The sequence below is a fragment of the Dendronephthya gigantea genome, unplaced genomic scaffold (genome assembly GCF_004324835.1).
Source record: "Dendronephthya gigantea isolate DGI-Jeju-01 unplaced genomic scaffold, DenGig_1.0 000044F, whole genome shotgun sequence".
Lineage (NCBI taxonomy): Eukaryota > Metazoa > Cnidaria > Anthozoa > Malacalcyonacea > Nephtheidae > Dendronephthya > Dendronephthya gigantea.
The window spans coordinates 1,299,763-1,327,298 of record NW_021163054.1 but is presented as its reverse complement, the minus strand read 5'-3'; the positions used below and the strand labels follow the sequence as shown (position 1 = coordinate 1,327,298).

The 27,536-nt window shown below is 36.1% G+C and overlaps 1 protein-coding gene across 1 annotated transcript; it reads right to left on the bottom strand.

Moving 5' to 3' along the window:
* Positions 1-1,678: 1,678 nt before the first annotated feature.
* On the bottom strand, positions 1,679-24,992 carry LOC114527364 (AP-2 complex subunit alpha-2-like). The gene is made up of 23 exons (XM_028548995.1): positions 24,644-24,992; positions 24,412-24,480; positions 21,950-22,092; positions 20,620-20,943; positions 19,865-19,966; positions 17,808-17,916; positions 17,339-17,403; positions 16,478-16,566; positions 15,520-15,591; positions 15,349-15,445; positions 14,406-14,543; positions 13,294-13,401; positions 12,232-12,404; positions 11,879-12,008; positions 10,786-10,887; positions 9,691-10,040; positions 8,733-8,815; positions 6,435-6,524; positions 5,712-5,835; positions 5,024-5,140; positions 4,137-4,206; positions 2,714-2,848; positions 1,679-2,087 (listed from the first exon to the last, which is right to left on the bottom strand). The coding sequence occupies exons 1-23, from the start codon at positions 24,705-24,707 to the stop codon at positions 2,010-2,012; spliced, it is 2,832 nt and encodes a 943-aa protein (XP_028404796.1). The 5' UTR covers positions 24,708-24,992; the 3' UTR covers positions 1,679-2,009.
* Positions 24,993-27,536: the final 2,544 nt, after the last annotated feature.

Here is a 27,536-nt window from a genome sequence, read left to right as displayed (position 1 = left end):
CCAGGCCTAGGGTAACCATAAAGCCTTAACTTACGCTATAGGTTCCCACAACACGCCATGATTGTGTCCCTCAAGTAATGCTATTAAATCCCTAAAACACAATCCCTAGAGCACGAGTGTACGCCTAAGCCGGCGTCTTGTTTTATATAAAAAAGGAAAGGACTTTGGGTATAAAGTTTAATATTATATCTCAACTGTAAATCATCCAATCAGAAAGCTCGATTTGTACCACGTGATCAGTAAATTAATCATGGAATTCCATCGAATTTTTTCACATTATGCTATAAAAGTCGAATACCCCGCTGCAATTCGAGTTTGCGTGTACCACGCGTGGATGCCTCGCACACGACTCGAGGTTGTCAACAATTTCAAAATGGAGGCAAAAGAAGTCATTTCACCCAGCTTTTGCGCTGCCTACACGTTGTTTCGATATAATATATAATTTATAGACCTTCCGCTCGGGGAATTCGACGAAATATTACCCCCTCGGGAAGATATATCCCTCGGGCGAAGCCCTCGGGATATATCTTCCTTTGGGGGTAATATTTCGTCGAATTCCCCTCGCTCCAGGTCTATAAATGATAATAGAAAACCAACACACACTGACAGATATCTCATGGCTTACAGATAGCATTGACTCATGCAGAGTGAAAGCATTTGAAGAGTGTCCCACAGATGAATAGTCTTCCTAAGAAATTCATAGATCATGCTATGAAGAAACAGCAAAGACATAAACAAGACATGCACTGAAAATCTATCCTCTGTCTGTTTACCATATATTGGTCCAGCTTCGTATAAAATCGTTAGGATTTTAAAAGCAGTTGGAATATGAGTTTACCATTTAAGCAATAACAAATTGTTTCGCGCTCTTTACACGCACAAGGATGACGTCGATGAACATCAGAAACCTGCTGTGTACCGCATTTCATGTGAATGTGGTTTGGTTTACATTGGAGAGACCGGTAGAAATCTCTCAATATATGTCTAAAAGAACATTAGACGAACTGCGAGAAAGATAAACTGGATAGGTCTGCTCTAACTCACCATGCGTGGACTTATGATCACCGCATTAAATGGAAAGATGCAAGCATTTTAGCGAATGATAAGTATACCGTCTCTCGTAAAATGAGAGAATCTAGTGAAGTCTATATAAACATCAAACTATTGCACAAGAGGGTAAGCCACTCAGTAGTACGTGGCGTGCTCTTTTCAATGTCTGCTAGCTAAATACCTAGTATACTATATAGTATACTATGTAAGCGCCCTGCTAAATACTTGTCTTGGACACGCGCATTAATTAGAACTATTTTTGGTAAGTGAACCGTTTAATTAATGGCGCGAGTTAACAAATAAGGACTAACGTGATATTTAAGTGAGGTGTAAATTTGTGTTCAGGTAATCGCACTGATGAAGGCCCGGGTTAACGGACCAAAAGCTTTGCTGTATTAAATACTTACATGGTGTATAATCGCAGGAGACTCGCAGTGGCGTAGCCAGCATCGATAATTAGGGGGGCCCATATTCATATATTCATGTTAACAGACTGTAAAGACAATTGATTTGAAAAGAAATTAAACCTGCGTATCACGAATATATGAATATGGGCCCCCCCAATTATCGTTCTGGCTACGCCACTGGAGACTCGTGATTTGCCCTATGAAGTATAAAACTAACCACACCAAGTAGTGATACTTTATTATTCATGATTGGCGACCTGGTTCGTTACACAAAATCAGAGACAGAGTTATCTAATAAACACAGAATAATATTGAGCATTTTTTAACCAAATGGATGATGTATATATCAATTACTATGACACTATCATAGATAATATTGGGCATTATGATTGAGATCATTATCATCAAATTATTAGATTTTCTATCTATAAGCCATATTAAAATGTATTTATAAAAATTCGTCGGGCTAGCTCTAGGAAACCAGGAACTCGCGACGTCTGTTTCGTAAAATGCAATCAGTCATTCTTATTAAAGTACTAAAATTGATGTTCATTACAATTGACTGTTCAATATTTCACAAAGATGAGACGAGACTGCTGGTTTTGGTGTACGGATAGTAAGACGATACATCTAAAAAGAATAAGTGAAAACAATTACATTTAGGAGCAGTTCACACGAGCCCGAGAGTTAACGAAGCGTGATATAATCACTTATACAGAAACTGGCAGATAAAATGTCAAATCATCGTTATTATTCTTTTCACCGAAAACATTGTTTAGTGTAGTTGGATATACCATGCGCATGTGAAAAAGAATTTTTTAAAAATATTAGTAAAAATATTAAGGAAAGCGATCTGGTTTGATGGGTTGCAAATTTCACCTCAAGGTGGCTGATTATACTAAATATTTCGACATATTTTAAAATATGCCTCAAGCTAAACAGACAAACTGCAAACACACATGTTGATAATCATGATCTTTTCCCAGGCCTAAAAAAATTGAAAACTTGACGTTTTATCCCTGTTTCAAACTCTTCTCGCTCACATTTCTGATTACAGGTTCTCCATAAAGGTCAATTATCCTGCGTCACCCAACATGCATTGCGGTAAACAGGAACTCCAGGATAGCGTCGCTCTTCTACCTCTATACCTACCTAAGGTATAACTATTCCATGCAGCATCTATTCGCACTTCTCACATGCAAGCACGGTTGTTTTCGAAAGTGTCACTTTCACCTAACATATTTTACGAGACGTACCTGCGAAGACGAATTTGGTTCCAATCGAATAAGAACGCCAACCTGGGTCGCTTTAGTTCCTATTATACCAGCGCAAACATAGTTATCCGGATTCGGGTCAACATTTTCTAATACACCACATCCAAATCCAATAAGCTACAAAAAGATACGATAGAAAGTTACAATTTGACAATCTTATGAATATCTTAACGGATGAATTTTCACTGTCACTGTGACGTATCGATTTGCTTAAGACAATCTTTGTGCTTCAAACTGTATGTTTTATATTACTTCTAATTCGCCGAAGTAGATAATAAATCGAACACACGGGGGGGTCGAATACTTTAGGAATTTAGATTCCGAATTATCGGTTTTAACAATGAAGCTGAAGTTATTATACTGTAAAGAGAAAGAAACTTGTTGATCGCCTGATTGCCATTTTAAGGCACACCTAGTCTGTAATATACCACGCAAGCAGCAATACTACAAAAAGATCAGGCAACGGAAAGGGAAAAAACAACGCCCTTGTTATGTTTTAACCAGACACTGGACATAATAACATTTTGGCAACACAATAGCAACATTTTTGCGACCCAAAAGAGCTTGGATGAAATGCTCCCCCCTGCCCGCCTTTGGAAATGATTAAAATGCGCATGTAAATTCTGTAGTGGGTCGGTAGCATCTTTGATAGTGGGAAACACAATGCACAGTTAATAGATAATACATGGTTTGGAGACTAAATAAAAGTACAACACAACTCATTAACTATGTTATTGTTCAGGTTTATGCAAAAAATGGTTCCTTTCTCGTCACGTGTCTATTGTATTTTAGCCAAATTTACCAATGGCATTCGCCTTACTAAGCTCCTCAACCTTAACTTGAAAAATATGTTAATTATAGGATTGCCATTGGTTTATCTGTGTAAAATACAATAGACATGTGATGAGAAAAGAACAATTTTTTGCATAGATCTACCTCAACATAGTTAATGAGTTGTATTGTTGTTTTATGTGGGCTCCAAACCATGTATATTCTATTAACTGCGCACAATGTAACTCATTAGAAGCCTGGGAGAGGAGCTATCCTAAAGACAAATAGCTAAACTTGACCCCCAAATGAAGAAACAAAATGGTAGTGTAAGGCGCTGAAATTATTTGCAAGAATTTAAAGAAAAAGAGTGCGAATGAAAAATCCTGAAGGTCATGTATTACAACACAATTAACCACCATGCAGTGAATAGTAGGAGTTGCACTAATAAACTACCTATGTTGCTAAATAAAACTCTAAATATAGATATTACGAAAATTATTGGAAAGCCTTCTTTGGCGGTGTAATAGAGTAGAAATATAATTTTGAAGAATGGAGCAATGTGGCACGCCATAAATATCTAGATTAGCGAAAATTGTCCCGTATAGTTCTTTTTTTGTGTATATCAATAAATTACCTTTGTTTTAACCGTTTCAGAATCCATTGGAAATGCTGCTTGAAACACACTCTGCGACTCTTGACCTGGGCTGTAAGAAAAAAGTTATATTATTATTATATCTTTATTATTATTGCAAATGCAAAACATTTACGTATTTCTGGGCTGTTATGGTTCTGTTAGTGGACAGTTGAGTCTATTATTAGAAGTATATTAGGGGATCCAAAAATTTAATCTTTTTCTTGAATCGATAGGCATGCCCAAATCTCGCTATATTTCCCGTTCAAAAAGCACCCCCCCCCCAAGATTTCATGTCAAGTATATACGCTCTTGTTTTTAAGAAAAATAAGCCGCATGATACATTTGCTTTGTCTTACACTTTGCCTTTGGAATTCGCGCTTATATAGTTATTAAATTTTCAATTCTGTGCAAACTGCGACATGTCAACGCGCCCATACACGACCACATCATCTTGTTAAACGGCGAAATAGCAGCGATATTATTAAAATAGGGCCAGAATCTACATGTATTAAATATATTCTTTCCCGAATTCAATCTAAACTTAATCGAACAGGATGAAAAGAATTAATGGTTTATTTGTTCCTCTCTGGAGGTATTGCCGTATCATGCGAGTGAAATCGAATCCAGCATCGGAAAATTAGCCAAAGCTGTGCACCACAACTCTTGGGAGATAAGACTGGGACGTAGATAAATACGGTTACATACACATTTTAAATACTAGAATATTTCGCGCCATTTCAGACTTGCGACGACGAAAAATAAAAAAAAAAAACAAAACCGGGGCGAATTTTTAACTCCGTTGCTGGCGCCGGAGTAATTAATAATATGCGTAATAATGCGGAGTAATTAATAATGGCTATAGCACGCACTTCATATCCAATACTTACTTTGATAATTGTTTCCAACGAGAGAAGAAATCTTGAGCAGCCATGACTGACGGTTTGAAAAACTTGTTAAGAAAGACTGGTAATTTTAATGTTATTCTCTGATTTATTCCATTTACCCTAAAAAAAAGATATCCTTATAATTAGGCAGGAAATTAAAGGGGCTGTTCACATGTGCCCAGTCCCCACCCCAGATTTAACGAAGCGTGGAATTCTTAAGGCGCTGTTACACTACGCAATTTCCCTTGCAACTTGCAATGCAATTCTACTCCTGAGGCATCTAAAGTTGTGAAATACGAACTGCTCACATTTTCTCAGCATTTCAGACATTCTATACAAATTAACATCTCTCAAAATGGTACCTGCATTGCAAGTTGCAAGGAAAATTGCATAGTGTAACAACGCCTTAAGGCTGGGTTTAGACTGAGTGCCTGCATGGCACCGGTGCCCAAAGTCAAAACTTGTTCGTAAAACATGCTGAGCGCAGTGCCCTTGTTCAATACCACCTCTGGAGGTAAGGTATAGTGCATCGTGCTCAATTTAATTTGAAAGCGTCATGTTCAAATTAGGCGCCAGAAAGCGACGCACACCAGTGCGGCACGTTTTACGCGATTTTGTGGCTAAACCATTACAAAATTTCAGATTTGTTTCAACATCATTACGTAACCGATGGTAAATCATTACTACTTACGTGAAGTTTATATCCAATATGGGTTGTTCTATAAAGTCATTGTCACATTCCACACTGACTTGTTGTTGTATTTGAGCGCCTCCCTCCACTGTTTGAGCCACCGGCTTTAGTTCAACTTTTAGTTGTAACACATTGTTAAGAAAATTTCGCACTTGAATGCAGTTGCTGCCTTTTCTACATTATTTTTGCAAAAATCTTTTTCTGGCTAATGATAACGCCCAGAATAACAGTTATTCCGATCAGGGAAGACATAATATAAAATAGAAATGATTAACTGAATATGATTTTTCTCAGCGACGGTAACGACCAAAATCATATCCTCGACTTCATTCTTGAACTTGAATAAGGAATGTGAAAAACTCACGAATAATTGAAAATGGCTGGCTGAAAAAGCGGTAAATAATTTTATGTTCAGAATCCACGAATATAGTCCTAATTTTATCCAAACGCTGGATAAATAGGGTCAGGGTTTGGATAAAAGTTGAGGTTATATTCGTGGATTCTGGACATGAAATTCACTACCGAAAAAGCATGCTACTTTCCTTCCTATACTCCTCTAAGACAATGACATAAAAATACGAGCGATTAATAAATACGGGCTATTTTGAGCGTGAGGTATTAAAAAAAAATGGTAATAAACAGCATAAATAATATATAGTGTTGTTCGATGGTAGTAAGTAAATAAAGTAATTAATTTACCTATAAACACTATTAAAAGGATATTATCTGTAAGTTCACCAGGAAGATGTAAAGTTGTTCGCCAACCTGCAAACTGTGACGACGTTTTGTTACCATAAAATAAACCCAGCCGACCTAAAATTGAAACGCATACATCAAGATGGCTGGACATTTAAACTTTAAGGTTCTTGCTGCAACGTTGATATCACAAACTCTTGTTTACCAATCTCAAATGTAATTTTTAGTTCTTAGTGCATGTTCATGATAGAGAACTTAAACTTTTTTCAGTATTTCTACTGCAACTGAGTATTTTTGAGAAATACATATACAGTGTACTTGGGATGACAATCTTCTTTAAAGTCAAGTCCGTTTATACACATATAATAAACATATAAGTTTTTTACATTTTGAACTTGCTTGCTTAATTTTAAAACACGATGTCTAAATATCTCAGGTTAGCCACGCTTCTAAATAGTACGAACTAGAGTTCATTTTCAGAAAAAAAAATATGGGAAATTAAGAGAAGAGCCTCAACAAAGGGCCTTCGCATTGCTACGGGCGCATTGCTACGGGCAGAACCGATGCGCGGAACGGGCTGGACTTCAATTTTAAAAGGAATTGATTCGCACATTAATTTTTTTTATATTTAAAACACCATTAAAAAATAATTCGCTAGTGGAATTTCAGACATAATAACACGTTAAAACTGAAACATGCGGACAAGTGAAAACGAACGAAAATTACTTGTTGACGATCAATTGCTAATTAGTTCGAGAGATTTGATATTTTGAGTTTGTGTCCAAGTCTTATTATACACAATTGACTCATATAAGAAGGAGAAAATATAGCCATGCACGAACACCAAAAATGATGATTTTGTGAAGCACCTTAAAATTTGTCAAAATTGAGAACAAGTATAATAGACCTTTCCGCACGCGGAGCGTGGGTTTTGCGTGGAAAGATTTGAAAGGATGTGATTGGTTGTCGCAAAACGTCGGAGAGTCGAAGTGTAAACTAATGTCAAAGCCTGTCCGTAGGACCTGATGAGGGATATAGACAGTCATGAAGAGAATACAAACAAGCGGCTACATGTTTACAGGCGCCATCTTGAACACAGGAAAAACAGGAAAAAGGCAGTATGGAGAAAAAACAGACCCTGGAGTTGGTCTTCATTTTACATTAGCTGAACCAGCGCCTTCAGGGTCACTGTCAATGACTAACCAAACTTTGTATAATTCCTGGTACTCATTGGTTACGGATTCCCTAGTTGGTTTTACTTTCCCAACAAAAACAAAGTGTCCTTCTTAGTTCCCAAACGCTTTGTAGGAAGCCATTTTGTGTCTGTCGTATGCGCTTGATTTAAATATCAAAAAGTTGAATATATCCGCGATGCCAAAAGTTGGACTATTTTCAAGGCGTCCAGACATTTCTGCCGCTTCTAAACTGAAAGGATCAGGTAGTATTTTGCCTTTAAATTGCAATCTTTGTGAAATCAACATTGGTTGAGAGGCTTCATTTTTAGGCCTGCTTTTGCAAACACAACCAAATCTGCCTTTTGGTAGTTCGCTGCAGTTATTCATCTGTCTAGGAGTACGTTTCTCAGATTATACACATTCATATTGTCCAAGGTTTCATCTGTTATTCTTGTGATATCCATTGTTAGGCTTGTGAAACATATTGTTTTCAATGTTTTGCTTGTCTGAACTTTTTCCCGCGCTGCAAATTAGCCAATCACATCTTTCCACACAAAACCCACGCGGAAAGGTCTATTGACTCAAGGCTGTTTTCCACTTACGCGTTTTTTATACGCACGTACACGTACGGAAAATTTTAAATGCTTTTAAATTTTTATTATTTAACATCTGGGTCAACTAATGCATACTAAAATATGCAGAAAACTAAGTTACTTCGACTTATCCACTTAGGTAACATGTATAAGGATTTAGACTTTTAAGGCTGTTTTCCACTTACGCGTTTTTCATACGCACGTACACGCACGTGAAAGTCTAAATCCTTATACATGTTACCTTTGAAAAAACTAAGTGAATGAATCGAAGGGAATTAGTTTTCTGCATATTTTAGTATGCATTAGTTGACCTAGATGTTAAAAAATAAGAATTTAAAAGCATCTAAAATTATATTTAAAAAAAAAAATAAATAAAAAAAAATCTAAAATTATCCGTACGTGTACGTGCGTATAAAAAACGCGTAAGTGGAAAGCAGCCTTTACGAGCGTTTACGTGCGTATGAAAAATACCAGCCTTTATTAAGAGCCACTGAAAACCATTGTATAAACAGATTATTTAAATAGATAACGACGTGTGATACAACATAAAGACCTACCAAAGTAATCCTTATATTCCGATTTTAATCCAATCTGGAGAATGTCATTTTCGAAAACCACACCCGTATTCTTACACACGAACCTGTAAGCAGAGAGATTAAAGCTTGCACAGTGATATATGCATATTTCATGTTGTATACAGTACCATATACCATATTGCATGTTTTATACAGTACCATGTAATATATTGATTTCCATGTTGTATACAGTACCATATATACCATATTGCATGTTGTATTCAGTACCATGCACCATATATGTAAACAATTTGCCATAATAAAAATGTGGCGCTACGCCGTGAGGAATCACATCTATCCACATCACATCCGCACTCATTATATAGTATTGAAAGTCAAGGCAAGTAATGACTGGGCCGGTTGTATGAGAGCCGGATAGCGCATTCCACCCGAATTCCAACGTGTTTTTTTCAATCGTCTTAAAATCGCCCGTTGTTTGCAATAACTTTTATCAAATCTTCATATTCCTAAATCGAGGATCTTTTTTAATATTTGTTGGTTCCAAAGATGAAATTCTATCGCTTTTCGAGCATTTTTAGAACGGTTGAAAAAATCACTATCCGGTGGATAGCGCTATCCAGCCTTCGTACAACCAGCCCCTGGTTTCTATTTAATCGTAATGGTCAACATGTCAAAGTGGCTGATGTGATAGAATATTTCTATGCGTGTGCAGTCAACAATGACGCGAACTATTTCTCATCGGTGAAAATGACTACGACAATTACGAGTTAAGGTGGTGTTACACTATGCAATTTTCCTTGCAACGCAATTATCACTTTGAGGGATGTTAATTAGTAAAGAGTGTTTAAAATGCTAAGAAAACCTGGCAGATCGTAAGAAATGTTCGTATTTGTCAACTTAGATGCCTCAGGAGTACTGCCTTATTATATGGAAACCAGGCTTAATTGGTTTAATGGCATGCAAGCAAAATTCAACTTACTTCTTAAGATTACCCTCGGCACCTGGGGACAATGTGGTCGGTGCGCTACTGTGGACTGTACTCGAGCTTGTTTCAAATACATCAACCAGCAAACCAGCACTAGCGTTATTTTGCACCGCTGGTTGAGGACTTTGATTGTAAATAAGTGCTGGAATCGCGGCCGTGGGTTCTGTTGCCGGCGCAGGTGTGGTAACCGGCTCTGGACTGACATGGCCGTTTATTGTTGGTTTGTTTGCCTCTGCCTCCTCTTCCTCGGGAATACCTGCTGCAAGCGCTTTCTTTTTCTTTAATTTTGCTAAAAGAGAGCTCTCCCGCTCAGGAAATGGTGGCATTTCCTCCAGAACAGTTGCCTTTAAATATGGAAAAAGATAATTACCTTGGGAAAATATACAAACCAGTGTTGTTACAGCTACATATGATATAGCCAACATATTTAGTCTACTTCATTGCATGCTTGATAGTATGTTTGCTGGGATTTTAGACAATATATATATATATATATATATATATATATATATATATATATATATATATACACCCATTTGCAAAAACGTTGGCCGCAGATAGATAGATACTCGAAGTCTAATTAGAATTGCATATGAATGCATTTGCATGGGATTTCTATAATATTACACAACATATGCAATTCTAATTAGATTTCGGGTATCTATCTATATATCTATCTGCGGCCAACGTTTTTGCAAACGGGTGTATATATATATATATATATATATATATATATATATATATATATATATATATATATATACGGACGGAAATCTCAAATTTTATATTTTTGAGCAATCTGATTGGTCAATGAAACAGGAAGTTAGGAACTTTTTAAGGAACTTTTCCAATTGTTGAGGAATTGCTCAGATGTGTTCCTTCAAGCTGGGAAATGAACTGGTCAACATTTTTCGGAACGCTTCTATTGGCACGACTGTAATAAATATCGCGATATAAGAATTACCCGATGTGCTTTGTATCAATAAGAAACCGGCATTAGCTTGGAATATATAAAAGTATACGCAATGTTCACGTAGATTAAAGGAGTTTGTTCACGTAATTATTTCGAGTATTTAAATTTTATTTTACCAATACGTCCTGGGTTGCAATAGAGCTCAGCTGGAAATACTCCAAAGCTCGCTGTTGAATTTCGGCATCACTGCTGCGTAAATTGCTGCTTTGTTGAAGAATCTGTAACAGAAAGAAAGGGAAAAAGATTTATTGTTTAAAGTTTCAATTGTTCCATGAACATTGTATAACGTAGATTATTAAAGTTCAAGTTAATTTGCCCGAAAAACTGGTCCCAATTATTTTGTGGTTCAATACTAAAATCAGTCTTGAAATTGCTGACAAAACAAAGGACGTCTGTATACCGGTAAACGTCTCATCATTCTTAGATGATCCCAGACAATTCTCAAGCAATTGTGCTATTCCTAAAATCCGAAAGCTCGTTGGCTGCTATAACTAACGTTGCCTACAGTAGATCTATTGTCGTATTGACAAATTTCAACGCAATCCTTTAGATTTGAAGAGCTTCATTTGGCCTTTTTCCTTGCAGCTTTTATATTTCAATCAATCAATCAATCAATCAATCAATCAATCAATCAATCAATCAATCAATCAATTTTTATTCGTCACTGTTTAGCGAAATTTACAAAATAAGGATATAAATATACAAAAATTTGGATTACACACATTTAAGATTGTCAGTTTGAATCAAGTTATTAGTGAACGGCAACCAGAGGAGCATAAGCTTTCGAGCTGGTTGTGATAAGCGATCGAACCACGGAGCTTTATTAACTATGATTCAACCATGCATGGACCATGGAGCAAGAACGGGAAATTTTTTTATGGGTTTGAAGATACGCCTATTTTATCAACAAGGCCGGTAGAAGACCAACTTAGGTGTCTTTAGTGCTTTTGTTGCTACAGTGGTTATTGGTCGAATCACAAATAATCCTGGGCTAGGTTAGTATATACAGGCGACGTGGAGTGAGCTGAAGGACACAAATGTCTGATGCAGAGAATCGTCATGAAAATATTCGATGCTTTTATTTGAATATCAGATATAAAATCACGATATGCATGTAGAGCGCTGAGGCAAAGCGGGTCTAATCGAAACAAGCTTTTAAAGAAAATGTGACGTTTTTTATGGTCCATGCATGATATTTTATTCACATACCTCTTGAATTTGCTGTTTGATTTCGGGGAAAAGGTTAATGAATTTTACATACGTCGATAAAAGAAGACCTCGCGTAGACGAGGAGCACAATGGAAATTTGCTGTGCAGCAAATTAAATTGCACCATCGGACTAAAAAATATAGAGGTTAAAAATATTTTAATGTTCCAGTTTTTAAAACGAACACAAAGTATACATCTTAGTATTAGATTTGCGAAGAGAGTTGCGTGTATGTATACCTAATTCTATACTAAACGAAACAATCGTTACCACAGTTTTAACCAAGATTGCATATCTATACTGACGAAGTAAGAAGCATCGCAGATTGACGCACGGTATACTTTAGTAACTTTACCTTGACCTGTGATCTCCAGCGATAAGATTTCCAAATTCGCCAAGAATATACCCGCCTACCCGAACCATATTTTCATGGCAAGTGGGGGATTGTAACGCTTCAAAAACAGTCTTAGCAGCATAACCTTGAATATCATCTCTGTTGATAACAACTTGGATCACGCGGAACCACACCTAAAAACGCACATCGCACATTACAACGCCATTTTGTGCATGAATGTAGAGGGTTCAATACGCATTTCCTCTTTTACCTACGTAACGCAAGATGAGTTTCAGTAGTTTATTATAAAAGTCATTTGGGTTACTGAATCGCTGAAATGAATATATATGACACCACCTAAATCGACTTGGATAATCCAATTGCGCCAGGCATTGTGCGTTTGGTCAAAGGTATATTAGAATGATGATTAACTTACTCAGGGAAGGACTTACTGAGGGTGAAGGAGGATCGTTAATTTACGTTTCAAATTACATTTTATGAATCATGTAAGAAGGTTAGTACTTATTTGGTGTACTTATGAGCTCAGGATTTTTAATCCAAGTAACACTTTTTTGTTCCTAACATTTTTTCAACAAACATTCATAATATCATGATTTCTCATATCACTTAAAGCTGCTATCTGCCCCACCCTACGGCTGGCCTGCAACCCCCCCCTCCCTACAAACCGCATGGACCATTACTGCGCTTACTACGACAGCAATATATAGGCACAGAATACCTAACAGAAGTAGAACTCCTGTACTTTTTTCGTAAGTGTGATTCGTCATGATTCGTCACTTAGCAAGTGCATTTTTTTGAGGCTGTCACCCCCCTGCCAATACTAAATATGCGTTGATTTTAGACATTGGCAGGGGGTGACTACCTCAAAAAAATGCACTTGCTAAGTGACGAATCATGACGAATCACACTTACGAAAAAATAGTATAGAGTTCTACTTCTGTTAGGTATTCTGTGATATAGGTTTCAGGGCCAAAATATCAAGTATGTGGCGGATCAATAGCACCATCATTACTATGACTAGCTTGAATAAAGCTTTGAGTCAAATGAAACAGGATTACTTACTTCTTCGCTCACATAGTCTCCAGCGACTCTTATCAAACTAAGGATCGTATCCACATACCATTCATAGTCGGTAGCATACTTTTCGGCCAAAATAGCAACCTTTAAAACCTGTTAAATCACGACATAAAAATGTTAAAACCCAAGGCTCGTCCCAGCTAACTTGATAAGTACGTACGGAATGCCTATATAGGTTACAAGTTAGTACGGAAGATAAAGAGGAAAATTCGGTACTAAATTTAATTTTCGCGCAAAGCTCGCAAGTGCTTTCATTGCAGTGCAACAAGGCCTCGTCGCAGCTTTCCGTAAGGTAGTGAAGCGATTTTTCAGCTCCTGGAACGACTTCTGATATAAGAGTGTGAGAATGTTGTTGAAGGTACGTGCCTCTTAAGGGCAGTTTTCCACTAAACCGAATTTTTCACGGAACGAAATTTTTCGCCTGATTTTCTTTTCAATTGTAAGTATTCGACCGTAGCGAATTCTTTTGACCGGTCACAAATGAAAAGAAAATCGAGAGAAAAATTTCAAAAAATTCAGCCTGGTGGAAAACCACCTTTATAGGCTCGTTTGTGGCAGGGATTCGCTTACATGAAAGTATGTGTACACCTTTTTTAGACTGTTATAGAAGTGGCTCTTATCTAGCCTCAAATGCAACAAACGTGTATATTACATGATTTCGGAAACTGATATTGCGACGGTACTACTTTGAGCCACTACTCACACCATGGAATTGGTGTTTTCTAAAGTTTGGGAAACAATGAAAAAAACTGCTTGCTAATAGACATTTTCGATAATTACATCACAACATTACTGTTTTAAAATTAGAACCACTTTAAATGAAATGTATTGCACGCAAATGGATGCATTCACTCTCACAATCTCACAAAAATGATTCTTTATGCATGTGTTAAAGAAGGTTTTTTGCATCTTTGCACGTAGAGTAGTTGTGAGAGTAAATCTTGAAATCCATCTCATTTAAGATGGCTCTAAATTTAAGACAGTAGTGTTGTCACGTAATTATCGAAAAGGTCTATTAGCCCATTTTGAGACGGATATTATCAATGTGTGTTCTCTAAAACATTTCCCAAACCATTATAAAATAACTAAATGCTAACCATTTCCTCTCGTATGGAGTAATCCGCGTGTTCTAAATACTCTATCATTTCCGAAACAATCTCTTCGGCATTCGTTTTATCACACATAGCGTATAGCAAATCAGCTGCGCGTTGACGTACACTGACATCCCTTTCATCCTAAAATTAAAACAAGGAGAAATTAAACTAACGAAAATTATGCGGTATGAAAAAATGCACTAAATAAAAGTTACAAAAACATTATAACGCAGATCCAAAAATTTCCGAATTGGCGTCGATAATATATATTACATTATAATATAACACTTATAGTACGCGCGTGCTGATTGGTCTGTACAGAAACACAGGAATTTTCCGAACTTGACAAGAGAAGCGATGTAATGAGAATTTGTAATTGAATCGAATTATAACATTTGTACAAATTTTTTTATTGAGTTATTTTCCGGGAAATTACGTAGAGACTACGTCTGTCTTAAAAGCTACCTTCAAATTTGGCTTCGAATATGGCGGCCAAGTTAGCATTCCAGGTTTTATTACAGGTCCCGTTCACATTACACTCAAGCCCCGTTTACACTACAGTCAATTCATTGGCACGGCACGGCTAAAATTGGTACCCGTACCCAATTTTATTAGTGTTCAGGCTACCAAAACAAAGGCCGAGCACGGATGAAATGGGCACGGGTACCCATTTTAGCCGTGCCGTGCCAATAAATCGAGTGTAGTGTAAACGGGGCTTCAATTTATCGGCACGGACAAAATTGGTACCCGTACCCAATTTTAATAGTGTTCAGGCTACCAAAACAAAGGTAGAGCGAATATGTAATGGGGCACGGGTATCCATTTTAGCAGTGCGGTGCCAATAAATTGAGTGTAGTGTAAACGGGGCTACAGTTCATCGTATATACCATGCATGCCTTACCGTGTATGACAAAAAAATTACGAGGCTTTGCACACATTTACTGACCTTCAAGGCCTTGACAATCGTTTCTTGATGTTTTCTCACAGCGTCACTCGAGTAATCTGACTGAGACATCGCACAGAGTCCTTCCAAGGCTAAATATCTAAAGCACAAACATGACGTGGTGAACATCCTGTGTTACACCCCACACACTAAAACAAATCACTGTAAACCTACCTTATTAAGGTCTCTTTGTGGGTTAAAAATTGTCCAAGCTGGTTGCAAGCCCTTATAAGTAAACTTGGTTCACTATAAATAGATGTATGTATTGTGGCAGACTGCATGGCACCGTTAATTATTAATCATATGGGGTTTATTTTCAATCGAAGACAAGGGGCGTACGTAGTTGAGGGCCAGTGTGCGTGTTCATTGTGTGTGATGCTGCATGTTACTTTATTAAATATATCAAATTTTGGGATTGTGTCGAGGAGGCAGCATTCTCGACACTAAATTTAAGGAAGAGTAAGGATTAATTATTTAAAGTCAGAGATCAAGGAAAGTGAAAATACTGTGGAAACATAATTTGCGAGTAATATACAGGGCGTCTCAAAAAAAACGAAAACTATTGAAATCACCCATAACAATGTAATTGTTTGAATGACTAAGCACTCTATTGGGACCCAGAAGCGTATAGATAGCGAGTAACATATAGATAGAAATCTATCAACCCTACTACAATATTTTACATATTCTTCAAGTTCTCATTCAAAAAAGCGCAGGGTGCTGACACAGTTTAAAATACCACTGGAGATTGTTTAACCTTTATCGTTTTTAATAATAATTATTCACTAATCTTTTCTTTGCTAAGGCTGGATTTCCATTTTCCAATTACAGAGAAATAGTTTGCTAGCGAAATATTTGTATATTTTCTTTAGAATTTTAACAGCATAAATAAATTAGTTCAACAGGACTGTTCTCAATTCAAAAGAAAATATGCAAATATTTCGCGAGCGAACTATTTCTCTGTAAGTGGAAATCTACCCTTATATGCAATTTCTGGAAACGTTATATGAAAATTGATAATTCAAGACTAAACTCCCTAGCGTAGCTCTGAAATAAGAGGCTAATAAAGCTCACCAAATTAGAGAATTCTGTCACAAAAAGGTCACTATAAGGGACTACGGAATAATCTTACCAGTCCATGTGAATGATCAAACTGATGGCTTCGAATAACACTGCATTTTTGGCGTTTGAATGCTGCACTTTTTTCGACTTCGGTGGCTCCTGAATTAACAAAGAATTTGAAAGAGGTTCTTAGCAGAAGGGATATACTTTAGAATTTTATTATTCGTCGAACAATTGAGAGCGTTGGTATGCGATGGTATGCTGTTACGCGATTTATATCTTAGAACAATTATGAATATATACAACTAAATAAGGGAGTACTAACATCATGGATAGTTAAAAGACATTAGGATTTTATTATCCATGCTAACATTAAGGCTGCATGATGATTAAAGTGGAAGTCAAATCCGTATGTAAGCAATCGCTTTGTTTACATTTTGAACTTCTACATTTTTTGAATTACAACGTGCTGTCCTCCGCAGTCCCTTAGCTGGATATTTATAGATCAGTGGATGGTGATATAATTATATTTATAGATCAGTGACTAGGAAAAGTCTCTAGGTCTGAAATATTTAGCAACATTTAGGTTCGCTATGCATTTAAATGAATATTATTAGTGTTTTTGATGAGAAAAATTCGAAACATTCGAAATTTGGGCGAAATATTTTATGTGAAAACCTCACATTGTTATGAGCAAAACGGACTCGACTTGTAATTTAAATATATAGGTACTAAATACACGCCACAGTCTTGGACCGGGGAACATTTTTACTATACAAGATCTGAAATGATCCGATCTGCTTACACCCCCTCCCAATAAGTTCGACCTACAGTTTTAAAACGTCTGGTAATAATTCCACATATATTTAGTAAATCTCTACTACACGAGTTCAATCCATGAGATTACATTTAACTTGCAATTTCAACCAACCTGTGCTTTATTAAGAATGGCTTCAAGAGCTTCATTTAATCTTCCTAATGTTGCAGGATCATCAACTACGAAAAAACTTTCATCAGCATTTAATATCGCTAAACTACGATCAATTTTCATAAAACATCACATAATTCTCTTTTAAAAAAATTAAAAATCCAAAATATAATCGCAACGCAAGCACTACTTTCTAATTGGTTAGTTTTAATTAGATTAGTATGTCGACTTCCGGTTAGTTCTACTACTGTAAATAAAGGTCAAATTCCCAACAGCTGAAAACTGAAAAGTTAGCTAAAAGGCCAAGACGGTTCGAATAGGTGATATTTCGAAACTCGTATTTATGGTGTGTTCTATAAATCGTGCATCTTGAAGTGATAGTGATGATGCATATAGGACTCAGGTATTACGAATTAATATTTAAAATAATTCATAATTGTTCAGTAATTTGTCCATAAAATAATATTCTCACCTGGAGGTGGATAAAGTTGTAATAATTTTAGAAGTTTAACACAGAGCCAGGGTGCTGGTACAAAATAGTACGTGTAGTCCTGAAGATCTGTGTATGATGCTGTCACAATCTAAAGACGTACAGATGGAAATTAAAAAACTGCGTAGTAAAACCTTTCTTGCATTCATGCTGTTTTGCTGTTTCTGGCCTAACAAAACAATGTTCCTGCAAGGATAGCTGAAATATGGCACACGTTAAATTTTCGAACTGCTAATGTAGTTTATCTCAAACACGCTATTGAATCATACATTTTACACTAATCGTTTTAAATAGCGTGCATCAGGTTCAGGGTTCACTAAAAACTTCTAACTTGTGAAAACATTGCGTAACTATTGCAAGAAATACATGCATGCAGCAACCCCTCGCTATTTCAAACCAAGTACATAAATTTCTGAGCTGACCTGACCTAAACGTATATTATGAAATGACACAAAACTCAAATTAGTCTATATTATATTATACCGAGTATATTATAGCTAATATTTACATCATTCGATACAGAAATAATCATAAGGCTAGTGTAAACATTGGCTGTTCAATTTTGATGCATAATGGATTTATGCTATAGCAGCAATTAAGAAATGATTTTTAAAATTGAAGTTTCAAATGATTAAAAGTAAAACAGTACAAAATCTTCAGAGATAAAGAAAAAACCTCAATGTTATTTTATTCTGTGATTGCACGCAGTCGACGGCTAAAAGTTTTATGCTTATAGTGTCTATTTTTGTTATCAACATTCAAATTAAACTTCCAAAAACACTTTTTAAAGTTAAAGCAAAGGTGTAATAGCCTTTCACAGTTGGTTTATGCGTTTGCATAAAAAGCTGAAATTATACAAAGCTGAAAATGAAACAAATAAACAGCATACAAAGCCTCAGGAAATTATACAAATCCTTACCGCGAAACAAAATCCGAAATAAACAAAGCAAACGCGTACTCTTTGAAAATACTTATATAAGCTTGCAGATTATGAATTATTTCTCTTACACCGCTTTGTGTTTCTTTATAATATTTTTTATAATATAACATTTATAGTACGCGCGTGCTGATTGGTCGAGAAGCGTGTTTCTATTTAACAATTTGACAACGAGTCCGAGTTGTCTATGAGCGAATCGGTCAACGAAGGCTTTTTGTATACACCCTGTACCTAGATATATTAATTTCGAGAAAATAATCGATACACCGCAATTACACCGAAAAATAATCTAATTAATTCAATTTTATACGGTCGCGCGAGCGAATTTTTCCCAAACGTTCACCACCACGAATAGACAATGGTGGAGTAGCCAATCAGAATGTAGGATTTATAATAGACAGTAGTCGGGTGTATACTAAAACTGTATAGAAACACAGGACTTTTCCCGCCGAACTTGTAAGTAATGTAATGAGAATTTGTAATTGAATCGAATTATAATATTTGTACAAAATCTTTTTATTGAGTTATATTATAAAAGAAATTTTTTTTCCTGTGTTTCTATATAGTTATAGAAACACTTTTGGGAGTTTGGGAGAACTCGAAATAACGTGAAAAAATTTGACTGACGGGTTCGTTTTCCCAATGATTATTTCTCGTTCTCCCAAACTCCCATGCATGTTTCTATAACTGTATAGAAATACGGAAATGTTTCCTGTCTTGAATACGTCTTTTTACAAGAGTTTACGAAATGACAGTTAAATTGCTGACGTTCTCATTGAAATACAAACTTTCTGTCTTGGCCAATCAGAACGTTGTTGATTACCAGTGGTTACTTGCGCATGCGCATAACATACAAAACCTTAACCGCCCAACGTCGACCGTCCATGACGGAATTAGTACCCTCGAAAGCGCTCTGCGCCCACTCGGGGATTAAACTAATTTTTTTACTTAAGGTGGCTTGTGGTTATGAAACATTTCAGGAATCTGGACAAATTTGACATACCCGTCTGAATGCACGCTAATTTTGTTCTGCAAAAATAATCTTATATCCGAGAATTTCCTCTATGGTAAAGTTACAATTTGCATGGCTTGTTATACGTACTCTGCTTAGGCGCCCCACAGCTACTTGGACACATCCTTGAAATTCATCCGGACTACGTTGAACAAGTGAATGTATTAGACTCGTCGCAGAGGTCACCACACCCTACACAAAAAATAAGTTTAAACATTAATTAAACACATTACCCGGCAAAATTTGTATACTTCTGTCTCACACACGGAAATTGCTACCACATTCAGAATGAAAATAGTAATAATTTCCACGGGCAATAATTTCGACATTTTGCAACCAGACTTTACATTTTTACTATGCAAATTTGAAAGACGATATTTTACCAGTGTATTTTACGCGTCTTACCACATTTCGCGGCCAAATTTACAATTTTAGTATGCTCAAAAACCACGACCAGTCACCCATTTAAAAAAGTAAAGTAAAAAACCAATCCCGAAAACGGATAGAAGACACCTTGAGCGTCAATAAATAAATCAAACAAGACACCGGCATTCTTCCAAAGCCATTCTATTTAAATGTGACCTAATTCACGATTGATTATTCATGCGTTTCACAAATATATGTTGAAGCTCAACATGTCTTTTATTTTCGGAATTTGTTTTTCACTTTACTTAGTATGCTCTTTACAGGTATAGTTTTTATCGTTATAACAGGCTAATATAGTCAAACATGTACATTGTCCAATCAATAAAAAATGGTGCGGAATAGAAAACTCAACGAAATCCATACCATAAAGTGAAATGATTAAAATAAGAAAAACTTATTCATATAAAAATAATCCATACCAGATGTTTATCATTTAACAATTGCACAATTCTTGACGTCCAGTCAGCTTGATGGAGAACGTCTTTTTTGATGCGATACAAATGCAAAAGGCACAATGCTGCACACTGTTTGACGCTGTCTGATGTCTCTCCAGATATTATCAATTTGGGGACTTCACTACTAAATGCCTCGACCATTTCGGTGTTTCCAATATTTGCAATGCATTGCAATGCTAGATTGACATGTACCGGATTACGATTCGCTAAATCATTCTTGATGTTTTGAATTATAAGACGCATTAGGTCACTGTTGGCACTTATTAAAACGGAGATGAAGAGGTAACCCTACGAGGCAATAAAATTAATTTAGTACGTTCAGTACAACAATGTGTCAATAAAATCAAGGACAAGGTGATTCATATTGTTAACTAGGAGTTGGAAAAGGGCAGCTGTTTGGTGTGGCATTGCAATAAAAACAATACCAATTCATAAAATATACACCCATAGTATAATGCCTTAGCTTACTTTCAGTGGAGTAATATGAATGAATTACTGTGAGACTCTCATGCAGTGCGATACACACCCTTCATGCAAAAGGCTATCAAAAATATTTTGAAAACAATTACATGATTATTCATCTTCTCCACTAAATTGCTTGAAATGAAATATACCTTGTTTGTTTTACAATTAGTTATTTGCTTATACTACCAGTGGGTTTCTGGGTTTGACATAATGTAAAAGGAAAGACTGGGTGGTAAGCTTTATACATATTTTCACCACATTGCACATTTATCATGAATAATTTAATACAATCTAATTTATATGCTAATATCAATCACACTATAGGAAATAAAATTGCAATGCTGACCAAAAACAGCACAGTATTGTTGTAAGTATTTGCTGTTGACTATCAAGCGCAAAACCTATCAGGAAACTAAACTGAAACCTGGCAAAATGATGGATAGCTCAAACTAATCAGATTGCAAGAGCCAGTTATTCAAGGCTAGGTTAGCACTAACCCTAGGTTAAATCTTAATCAAGCATTTAAGTTTATGACTTCTATTGGTCAAGAAAATATTTATGAAAAAAGATATGGGCAATTCTCTGGTCACACATGTTATATTGCTGTTTCTTCAGGCTTCATATTTTTCATGTAACAATATGGAATAGCATTGTCACACGTGTGACCAGAAAATAACCGATATTCAACTTTGTAAACAAGCGATTAAAAAAGGTAATGTAAAGATTTGCCTTAACCCAGGGTTAGACTAACCAGCTTTTGAACAACTGGCCCCAGATAGTTAACAGAATATTAATTTATATACAGAACGGCTACAATTATAATACTTACTATTTGTTTTTCTGTGTACTTATTCGATGACAACAAGTTGACAGCCTCCATGTGCCCAAAATCAATGTCATGTCCAAGCAGAAATATGAATAATAGCTTGCATACATACTTCTTCTTCTGATAACCATCAAGCTGCTTATCACCTGAAGTAAATTCAAAATATATTTTTTTTTCCCTTTTTTTAAAGAAATACCACATTTTGTAATTCAGTCAACACAGATATGAAGGCAAATTTGTGGCACCAGTTTTCCCACAGGCATGAGATCTTCTAGTGATTAGCATATTCATTGCATTTGAAGGGAGAAAACACAAGGATAGAAACACCTCAAAACAAATATTATATGATGATTTAGTGAAAACATAAGATTACTAAGGGTGCTTTCCTTTAAGTGGCCAAAATGGTCAAAACTGTCATATTTTGAATTGAAATTAAATCTTTTGTAAAGAATGAAGCTGTGAAACTGAATTTCTTGTCCTAGGCATGTGTAAATGACAATATACTTTAATGTAGTGTTCTTGAAACACTCTAAAATACCAGTAGTCTCTGCCTATACTGAAATTTAATGGGCTGATTTGGTCGTTTTTACCATATAAATGAAAAAGAGGACAAAACGTGTAGCTGCTTGCAAAAAAATACAGGAATCAAACATATACCTCTGCAATTTGCAAGATAACTACTCTTGCATTATAGACTACCTTTTGACAGCCTCGTACCCAGGCGCTTTATTGGAAAACATAAAGGCTGCATTCAGCGTAATATAGAGATCTGTGGCTAAAATGTGCGAGCGCGCAGGGGTGCTTGGGGAGGACACGACGGGAGAGCGAAGCTTCATTTGTCGCGTCCTCCTCAAGCACCCCTGCGCGCTCGCACATCTCAGCCACAGATCTCTATATTATGCTGAATGCAGCCTTTATGTTTTCCAATAAAGCGGTTGGGTACGAGGCTGACCTTTTGATCTATGCAAGATAATCCAATCAATTCACCACAGCTGAAAAGAGCGTACCAATATTAGTAAAAACGCAAAGTTTTGAAATGTCGTAAAATGCAAAAATTGCAGAGCCCAGCAAAGTTTGCAAATTTGTATACTTTTCTTTAATACACAGAAATTGTTACCACATTCAGGTCCAAAATGGTGCAAACCAAACTTTGCATTTTTACTAATTTTGGATTGGATTATCTTGCATAAATAAAAAAGTAGTCTATAATGCAAAAGGTCTATTGTTTGCCTTTAGCTAAGTCTTGGGGCATTTGGAGCAAAATTTACTAATGAAGGAGACAATGACTGCATGTGCATTGTCTACAAGAGTGTCTGTATGTCATTTATTTATAAATTGTTTCATAATGTTGTCTGCAATCATATGTGTACAATGTTCACTTCTGTGGCCTCAGCAATAATTCATTAAAATGCATTTAGTGATGACTTGTTTTGACTAATTCATTATATAATATAAAGTCGTGGATAAAAACATGTGCCTATTTAACATATACACTCTTGTTATCCAGTACATGTCATGTCTGCAAGAACAAATGTTTGAATTCCCTTGCATGCAATTTTTTTTGCCTGCCTGGAACAAATGCAAACTTTCACTCCTAAAAATGTTATAGTAGATCTATTTTGGTTTTATATACCAAATAGGTAGCAAGTTCGATTCTTACAGCGAAATGCAGTTAAAGTGTTTATTCCTTTTTTATTCTAGGTTGATTTTCAAAAATACATTTATCTGTGTGGCTGAACCGTGACATAGTGTAAAGATTTAAATCTGTGAATTCTGGCAAATTCACATATTGGTTACACAAGAGGGCCCCTAGACTTGATTTGACATGACTACCTGTTTTGCAACATAACCGTTTGAAACCTAGAACTTCACAGTGAACTTTCTCGGTAGGAGACCGGATTTAGACAAACCAATGTTGTGAAACAAATTGTGTGCCTGTCATAGAAGTCTTGTGTATCCATGAATTTACTATATGAGCATTGTGTCTATTCATGCTTTGATATGACTTGATTCTAGCTATGAAAGCCTGCAATTGGAGCCTGGCCATCTTTCAACAAAAGAGATTCAAGCTGGTGGCATAAGATGTAAAAATTGTCAATATATTATATTTAGTACTTGTGCATGGGATTTGTAGAAGCATGAACTTGAAAAACAAAAATGATCAGAACCCTTCAAGTTTACGCCAGAGGAAGATAGTTTAAAACAAAATACATCACATATATGCATTTAGTGTACATTAAAGGATCATTACTAGAAATGGAATCAAATATCGAAGTCAATATAAGATTGAAAATCTATATAACATACACTATGCAAATATTATGGCAAGGAAGGATAATGAAAAAATAAATGAGTATAAAAGAATACATTTCTGGCTGTTCAGGCTTCATGAATGTTGAGAGAATCTCATATTGGTTATCGTTTCTCGTTATTACGTAAAACATGGCTAATCGAACTGAACCAACCTTTAAATTTCGATCTTATATTTGCAAGTTCCTTATTGATCCGTTTAAGTTCCGACTCCCTTGATTTACCTAAAGAGAAAATGAAGAAATCTCGCTCGACATATGCTCAATATTAAAAATAAAGACCTCTATTTTGATTTATATTATAAAATACTACAGGAAGTATACTACAACAGCGAAGGATACGTGAAAAATACACATTTGTAATAGCTTTAATATATTAAATACTTACAATTCCTGATGTCGGATATAAAAACAGACAGACCGCGCATCCCTTCCCCTTTGACGGCCGGCATTTTTATATAATTCTTCAAATCCCTGAGTACTATCAAAACGTGTAAATGTCGAATTGCTTCGATGGAAGGGCAGCCACTCTTGTCTCTGCTGCAATATAATTGAGAATTCTTACTTCAAGCTTTTAGTAAACTCCGAGAGAAACTACGAAGTACATCTGAATCCAAGACGCGTCAAATGTTATAACAAGAATGTAAAAACATCGAATAGACGAAATGTTGGCAATAGATGTCCAAAACCGTGCGATGCCAAAACAGCGAAATAACCAACAAGAACTCCAAACTGCCACAAGGCTTGAGCACAAGTCATGTGATTAGATCCGTGGCTTCACTCTCGAAATGCGGATATTGGAAGTGCGGATTATGTGCTCCCATAAAAGAGACCAAAAGTGACCTTGCTGTGATGGAAAATGCCTTTTTGGAAAAATTAGGTGCCCCCGAAGGTGCATAAATATAAGCCACACTAGTGGGTCCTTGGAGTTTTGTCAATCAAACCGTCCCTAGTTATGCATATTTTTAGTTGCTCTTTTTATTAACCAAATTAAACGGCAATGTGATAACTGTTTGATGACTTATGACCTGAACTTTTGTTTCAAGCCAAAATTCTCACAACTCAATGTCATTTTTAGCATATTTTTTATAAATAGTTCATGATTTTAGTTCGCTTCACAATGTCACATGACCTCCCATGCCGGGGGGTTATCTATCCTTGTCTGGGAGGGTTGTAGCACTTTACCACACGCTCCCCTAAAAATATGAACAGTTTTTTTTTATTTTTACTACATATTACACAGGCATGGTCTTTATAATCTAGTATGTCCACGCTATAATAGGGAAACGGAAGGTGGGAGAACCTTTTATATTAGTAGCATAAAGTTGTGGAACAGTATTCCGGTCGAGATACGCAAAAAGGAAACAATTACTGGCTTTAAAACTGGCTTAAAAAAGTACTTATTAAATTCCATATAGTCATATATGTATTAAGTATGTTTCACTTTTACCTATTTTACCTATTATCTAGATTGTAATTTTTTTAGAGAGGGCCACAGGTTTATCAGTGAAAACTGTTACGTGCTACCCTCATTTAATAAAGTGGTTTATTATTTATTATTATTATTTATTATTACTGTTCAATCAAATGTTTGAACGTCCCAGATCTCAAATTAAGAGCATGTTAATACTCATCGTCTTGCTGTAAACATTCCTTAATCCTTTGTTCGGCATCTTTTGCAGCTTGCCTCTTCTTCCGGTTTTCTCGTGTTTCCCCAACTTCTTCAGTGCTTGCGTTGTGTACTTCCGTTTCACGTAGTGGACTTCGAATCTCTAAGGGACAGAGTAATTGGATCGGACGCTCTATGTGGTTCCCTTTGTGCAACAATATCGCTCCTCGGATGACTCCGCCCTTACTGATGAATCCACCACTTACTTCTTATCTCAGCCATAGTACTCGCAATCCTTTGTCGTTAGGGGACCGCTGCTTTTCTTTAACCGACACTTCTTGGTCTGAAGGTTGTACGCAAATCTGATGATCTATGCCGTTATGCGAATCGTGCTCGAATAAGTCTTACGAAGTGAAAGCTTACCCCAAACATGTCCTAATATTCTTCCCGAATTCGGCATGTTTCCACTCTCAAGGCTTGATATGTTGCTCTCCCATTTGTGTACTGGGAATCTCCCACTCTCTAATATTTCTGTGACCTCTGTTTTGAATTTCTTAAGGTCTTGAATTTCCTCTCCACTCATCATCAAATTATCGACATATGTGTTTTCTATATGTTCTAAAGTCGCACCCAACATACTGAAGGGACTCGTTTCGACTCCGAACGGTACTCGTGCGAACCGAAACAACTCATCCTTCCCATTGATGTTGAAGATAAAGCGAAAAGCGTCCTGATCTTCCTCACTGAGACCAATTTGTAGGAATGCCTTCTCAATGTCTCCTATCAATAAATATCGCGACATCCGCGCTCGCACCAGTATGTCCTAAAGCATTGGTTGTAAAGGGGGGGGGGGGTTGGTTACATGCATACATTCGTTAATACTGTTCGATGTTGGCTGTGGTTTACCGCTGGCGTCAAGAACCATCCGAGTCTTTGTCGTAGTGGTGTTTTGTTTAATGACGGGCTTGTGCGGCATATAATATTATATACCCGTTCCCCGGTAGGTGTTGTCGGAGGCCTTTTCTATAATGATAGATAATTTTACTTGGTAGACAATGATCTTCTCGTAATCCTTACGTGGTGGTTTCAATATTGATTAACTGAAATATGAATCCTGTAATTATTCTAATAGATTTGTTGAGCAACTTCTTACATCATCATTTTTCCCCCTCATTACGAAACCAACAAGAATAATTACTCAACATACTGCTACAATAAATGACAATATCTTTACAAATAATGTTGAAATAAATTGAAAACAGTGTTAATGGAATTATATTCAGTGATATCTCAGACCATCTACCAATAATATACACATATCTGATTGACTGATTCAAATAATATCAATGAAAACACTTCGTGGAAATTTCCAATAACTAGCACAATAACTATATAGCACAATCATTGCACTGTACTGAATAATTTTGTTTTGTTTTGTTATGTTTTGGTATTTTCTTCTCTCTTTATATTTTCCTAAATACATTGATAATCAACTTTCTAAAATTTAGTTGACTGAAAATAGAACTTTATTTTTAATATTTGTATAGCTACTAACTAGGGGGCTTAAATAAAAACCTCTAAAGATTACCAGTAGACCTCTAGCCATATTAAAAAATTCATATTGTAAATATATATCTAAGTATAATACATGTTATGATATATATGGGCAATT